Raw genomic sequence first — 6000 nt, forward strand, 5'->3', positions numbered from 1 at the left:
TTAGTACTACAGTGGAAAATTGTCCAACATGTATAGAACACAGACTACAGCGAAAGGAGCCTCTGATGTCTACACAGCTTCCTCAAGAGCCTTGGACCCATTTATGTGCAGATATTTTGAAATGTAACCCAACCTGGTATTTAGTAATACAAGATTATTTCTCACGATTTTTAGAGCTCATCGAACTCAATACTTTGACTTCAGCGGCAGTTATTGGAAGGATGAAAAACATTTTTGCACGACACGGGATCCCTCTAGAAATTCGTACAGATGGAGGTACTCAGTTTACTTCTGACGAGTTCAAAGGTTTCGCAAAAGAGTACGGATTTAGAGCTGTAACTAGTAGTCCACACTTTCCTAAATCGAATGGAGAAGCTGAAAACGCTGTATCTATAGCCAAGAAGATTCTACTAAAGTGTCCGGATCCCAATCTTGGTCTATTAGCTTACAGGACTACCAAATTGGAATCGGGGTTATCACCTGCAGAGCTGCTGTATGGTAGAAAACTAAGAACAACTTTACCTTCTCTCAACGACTTTCAAGTGGTTGGAAAAGATCAAATAGAATCCTTTCGAAACTGTGACAAGAAAATAAGAGACAGAGTCAAGAAAAACTTTGACAACAGAAGAGGCGTCAAAGAACTTCCACCTTTAGCAGTAGGAGAGAGGGTCTGGGTTAAAGATATAAGTGCAAAAGGAACCATAAGAACAACAACCAATCTACCTCGATCCTACATAGTATCATTGAGTAATGGGAATGATGTAAGACGAAACAGATGGCATCTCATTCCCCTACCAAGAAAAGAGAATGATGATTCTGACGATGTCTACCGTGGAAGGAGGGTGCAGCCAAACCACGATGATGGAATCAGAAGATCGAGCAGAACTATCAGACCACCAATAAGATATGAGTAAATATAATGAGGAAGGGGAGATGTAGTGTCATTCATATTCCTTTGCATTTAACATATGTTATATAATTTAGTTTGTTGTTGTGGTGATGATGACTCTTGTTGAATAATAAACACATTCTTTACTTGCAGCATTTATTAGAATTTTATATTACTAGTATACATGTTGCTCGAAATCGAGCAACTGCAAAGAAGTAAAGTAGTTATTAAAAAACAAATAAAAGTCATAATTTCTGATGAGTTTAAAAGACTCAACTCGTAGATTACGTAGCCTACCTAACAGTTCCATATAATCAACATTTCTTGTAAATATTTTTTCATTTATTAAAAGCTGATCTGGTTTTTTGTGTGTTCTACAAATCTTTCACGCTCATAGCCGCATTAGGTTGTCCATGTTGATCTTCGTCAATGATAATGTAGTCTGCATATAACTACCCATTGTCGCCAGTATGTTTACAAATTTCAGTAATTTTTTATAGCGATGACATTTTGTTTACATTACTTAAAAACTGCCTGATTTTCTGCATAACCTCACCGTCACAATTTTATTTTCTTCAATTGGCATTAATTTGGCAAGTTATTGCTATAACGTAAGTTATATTTACCTGAAAAATGTGGAATTGAAAGGCCTAATGTTGTTCAGATGGTTTTTTGTTTCCCTTAAATGAGAATAATAATGTGAATAATGCGAATCCTTCAATGAAAGTTTTATTATCGTTTCTTGGATGTAGTCATATTCTTTTAAAATCACTTGACTTTTATGAAAACTATTTAATGTCCTTGCCGTGCAAGTTTAATTCAGCCTTAGAGGGATTTCCTTTGCCAATCATAATTAAGTGAAGTCCATGTTTCCTACAAAATAGTAGCACTTCGGCTAACATCCTTGTTCATTGTTTGTGGAAATCTTCATATTGTTCGTGTTAATTCTTCATTATATAGGATATAAAGGATGATAACGATAGTGACTGTTTAAAAAATCTCAATTTTTCTACTTGGTGGCGTTCTATGCATTTCCTATGTTTCCGTGGTTAACAAATCGGTTCTTTCAATGATTGCTCAAGGAATACAGTACCCTGTCAATTAATTTATTTTATTTGGTAAAATATATCAAACTGCCCAGGCTTTGATGTACGAATGTTAATTAAAATAGTAAATCAGTAAATGTACCAAATGCGAAACGCGTTAAATTGAAAAATAAATAACAGCAATTAAATTACACAGCTGATCAAAATGTAAACAATTATGTTCTCCATAAGGATAACATGGGAACTTTTACAGCCACTGGGGCAAAGCCCAAGGGACTTTTTCAAAAAATGTAAGGCCAGTTTGCAAATCTACGCGACACGCTCTTTCCAAAGAGACGTCAATGGATAAAATTGGTTAAGAATTGGCGGAGGAGTTCAACCGACAAAGTTTCATGTAGCGTATTAATTATATAGATCTTACGATTAGATTAGCGATAAAAACCGGAATTTTACCCCCTGTCCATATAACTAGCGTTTAGACAACTGAAGATGTACTGGCCGGATTTTTACCCCCGGAATTTTGCCCCCGGAATTTTAACCCCCGGAATTTTACCCCCTGGCTGATTTTAGAAATTGAATGATTGATTTTCTTATTTCTGTTTTTAATTAAATGGAAACAATTCATTATTTAGTAGCCTATCTTTATTTATTTATTTTGTAATCTCAACTAAGTAAACAGAATTCGCTGTTTTATTTTGATCATATTAACCAACAGTTGGCTTCAAAGATCGAATCCTGACACTCGAATCTCAAAATTAATATTAAAACCCTGTTCGATTAGTTAATGTTATATATAAATTAAGAAGGTTACTTAATAATAAAATGTTTACCATTAAATTAAAACTGAAACACGATAATTAATCATTCTCGCTAATTTATAAATCTGGCCAGGGGGTAAATTTTCCGGGGGTATAAATCCGGGGGGTAAAATTCCGGGGGTAATAATCCGGACCGTATATTCTAGGTTTTTATAATTTGATGTGTTCTGATTAAACTCACACCCGTGAAAATATATGTTTAATTCCGCGTTTAATCCATCGAGCTGATGTCGCGAAACTCAAAAGTTCGCGGCCGGAATTTTACCCCCTGGTTTGTGACGTCACGTTTGCCCAGGGGGTAAAATTCCAGGGGGATAAAAATCCGCTACCCGTCGTGAACGACTGCAGCTACAGAGCAGTGGCGCTTAATAGGCTTACTCATCAGAGTCAGCACCTGACCCTGGACAATCTCAACTATTAGGTTACAAATGCGCCCTAACACTACCTCAAAACGACTTTTCGTTCTCAATTAGCCCTCTATCAATGACCTGTGTTGCATGTACAGCGAGGCATTTTGAGAAGGAGAAAACCGGCTGGAATGCTCTAGGTTTATCAATAACGAAGATAAACATGGTCTGAGTTACACACCGGTAATCTTTGAGTTGACTTTTTAAACTCATTGTAAATATGGCTGTTATTCGTTTTGAAATAACTCCTGTAATACTTTGCAATTGCTCGAATTCGAGCAACATGTACACTAGTTAGAACAACAATACAACAATTGAATGGTGTGAACATTTTGAGTAAAATTGCATTTAGGGATGAAGCATTGTGATAATTTTTGTGTTAATAATAATTTTGTTTCATTGTAAAATAAATGAGCATTTATTTCAATGTAAAAAGTAAGAAAACTCTTTAAAAAATAAGCCCTGGGTTTAAGTCTTACCATGAGACTTACGGTTAAAGCTTATTATCTAAATGGGAAATCCACCAAAATGTTTGTAAAAAACAAATTTAAACATCATATAGCCTTTTAAACGCCGGCACCTATCTGCAGATTTATAAGTTATTTAATTTCAAAATTAATTATTTTGATCCTCATTTAAAATAACATGCTCCTCAAGAAGTGAAGCCAGAGAAATACATACATGTCTCAGAAAAAAAATCACACCCGTACTTATCATATAAATATCTTAATAAACAAACAAATGAAAAATCGATCAGTTAAGCTTACCGCCAGGTATCATTGTGTAGCCCTCCTTATAGACAAATAAATCCATTGACCCTGTATCGAAGTGAACACTCAATTCTTGAGGTGGCGTTCCTATTCCAATGACCGCGTGGTAAAACACCTATAAATCAAAATTAATTCTCTGTATTTTTAACAGTTTAATCCTAAATATTGTTTTTATAACAAGGGAAAAATATTGAACATTTACTAGATCAAATATACTCACGAAATCCGGTTTTGTTCAGTTGGTTCAGTTTGTTCAGTTGACCAGACAGTTATCTCAACTCTATTTTCAATTTTAAAAATACACCATATAACGTTTCCTATTGTTTTGAAATTGAGTTTCCAATTTCAAGCTGTCATTTTCGACGATGAAATTTAGGTCGGGATTTAGGAACACGCCAATGCATTGTTTCGGAATCTCTATTAAATATTAATATTTTTGCGATAGACTGATTAATTGTATGTAAAAAATAAATGAAAGATTTTGTTCAGTTCTTTTACCTAATATTTTTCTTTAGCCTGTTTAGAATTAATTACAACAGCTGATGATTGTTAAATAATTCATCATATTGTACAAATAAACATTGTTCCATTCTGATTCTGTTCTTCTTGTTAACATGTTTTACCCATCGATCTCTATTATTACTACAGCGAGATCGATTGTTTTACCATTGACTATTAGATACTGAAGTAGACATCCCATCTATGGACCAGCTGAAGCCAATTTTTTCATTAAAAAAGAATGTAGTTGTGTGAGCCAGTCACAGAATGCACTAGTGTCTAAAGTTCTTTTTGTGCCTCTTTTTTTGTTGCTGGTCATAACAGTTGCTGTAACTCATCATAAGTCATTCCCTATGTTTGACTTGGTTAAAAAGAGCGTGTTTTCGGCAGAATTTAGTTATTTAAAATCAGCTCAATCTGTAGGTGGCTCACATCAACTACGACGATTTTGATAAAAAAAAACCTGGCTACAAATTTAACATGGGGATGGAATGTCTAGTTGTATTGATAATTTTCTCTCTCTTCATTTTTCAATAATACACACGAACACTCCACGGATTTATTTCTCAACTGTCCATTTTTCGTTTCACTAAGACACGTTTTCAGCGGTTACCAAATATGAGCGTAACCGAGTCGAAAAATTAGATATAAAAGACTTTTATATCTTAAGCAATCAAAAAATTAAACACGTTTCTATCCAACAATATACGCATGCTAAAAACTGTTTACAAACAGTTTAATTTAGAGGACTTTTTAACTTAAAAATACATAGTGAGTCTTTACCAAAACGTCAAAAGATGTAACTTCAAATAAATAATTGATCTACAGTATTAACAAATCGCAAGTGCATATTGTTCAAATCAAATGAAAATGCCATTAATTTCTCATAACAATTACAAATTACATCATATTAATTATGTGCAAAAGTGTTTACAATATTGTTTAGGTTTTTTTTATAACAAATATTTTCTGAAGAAGTTTTTTAAATTAGTCTTAGCGAAATGTCTTCCTCGAAGAAGAAATACTTCTGTGTGTGGACTAGAGTAGTTGTTTTTTATGATTTTTTAAATATAGAGATGAAAAAAAAGATTTTGCAACGATTTTAAAGTTACGTTGGAGGACTTATTTGTAGGTAACTGACATTATATTTTACAACTGGTTGAAATTGAGTTTCCATTTACTAACTGTCAATTTTGACGATTAAATTACGTCGGACTTTAGGATTACGTATGAATGCGTTGTTTAGGAAGTCATTTTATAATAAATACATTGCAAACTGTTAAGTTTCATGTAGTCAGATAAGAAAGTTCTGTGATGTAATTATACTTACGTTCCAGCGATTTTTCATGGGGACTTCACGGCCAGTCAGTGATAAAGCCACCCTGTAAAATACAATAATTCAAACAATATTTCTACTGTTCATTTTAAAATGAATATCACTTTAAGATACACTTTAAATGAAACTGTTATACAGTGTTAACTTACCCACATCCATAAACATTCACAAATTTGAGAAACCCGATGAATAAAACCGTCCATATCATGTTTGTGGCAGAACGTTCTAGCTGGAAA

The 6000-nt window shown here is 33.7% G+C and overlaps 1 protein-coding gene across 1 annotated transcript in view; it reads right to left on the bottom strand.

The window, feature by feature from the left end:
• LOC128986384 (lysosomal aspartic protease-like) overlaps nucleotides 1–6000 on the bottom strand; it is a 36814-nt gene extending 30814 nt beyond the window's left edge. The window contains exons 1-3 of the mRNA XM_054406736.1: nucleotides 5914–6000; nucleotides 5759–5810; nucleotides 3928–4045 (exon numbers count right to left, since the gene is read on the bottom strand). Coding sequence (XP_054262711.1) covers nucleotides 3928–4045; nucleotides 5759–5810; nucleotides 5914–5972 — 229 coding nt within the window. The 5' untranslated portion in view covers nucleotides 5973–6000. The remainder of the gene's footprint in view (nucleotides 1–3927; nucleotides 4046–5758; nucleotides 5811–5913) is intronic.

The sequence above is a fragment of the Macrosteles quadrilineatus genome, unplaced genomic scaffold (genome assembly GCF_028750875.1).
Source record: "Macrosteles quadrilineatus isolate MER2022 unplaced genomic scaffold, UCM_ALF_1.0 Scaffold_2__2_contigs__length_208266976, whole genome shotgun sequence".
Classification (NCBI taxonomy): Eukaryota; Metazoa; Arthropoda; class Insecta; order Hemiptera; family Cicadellidae; genus Macrosteles; species Macrosteles quadrilineatus.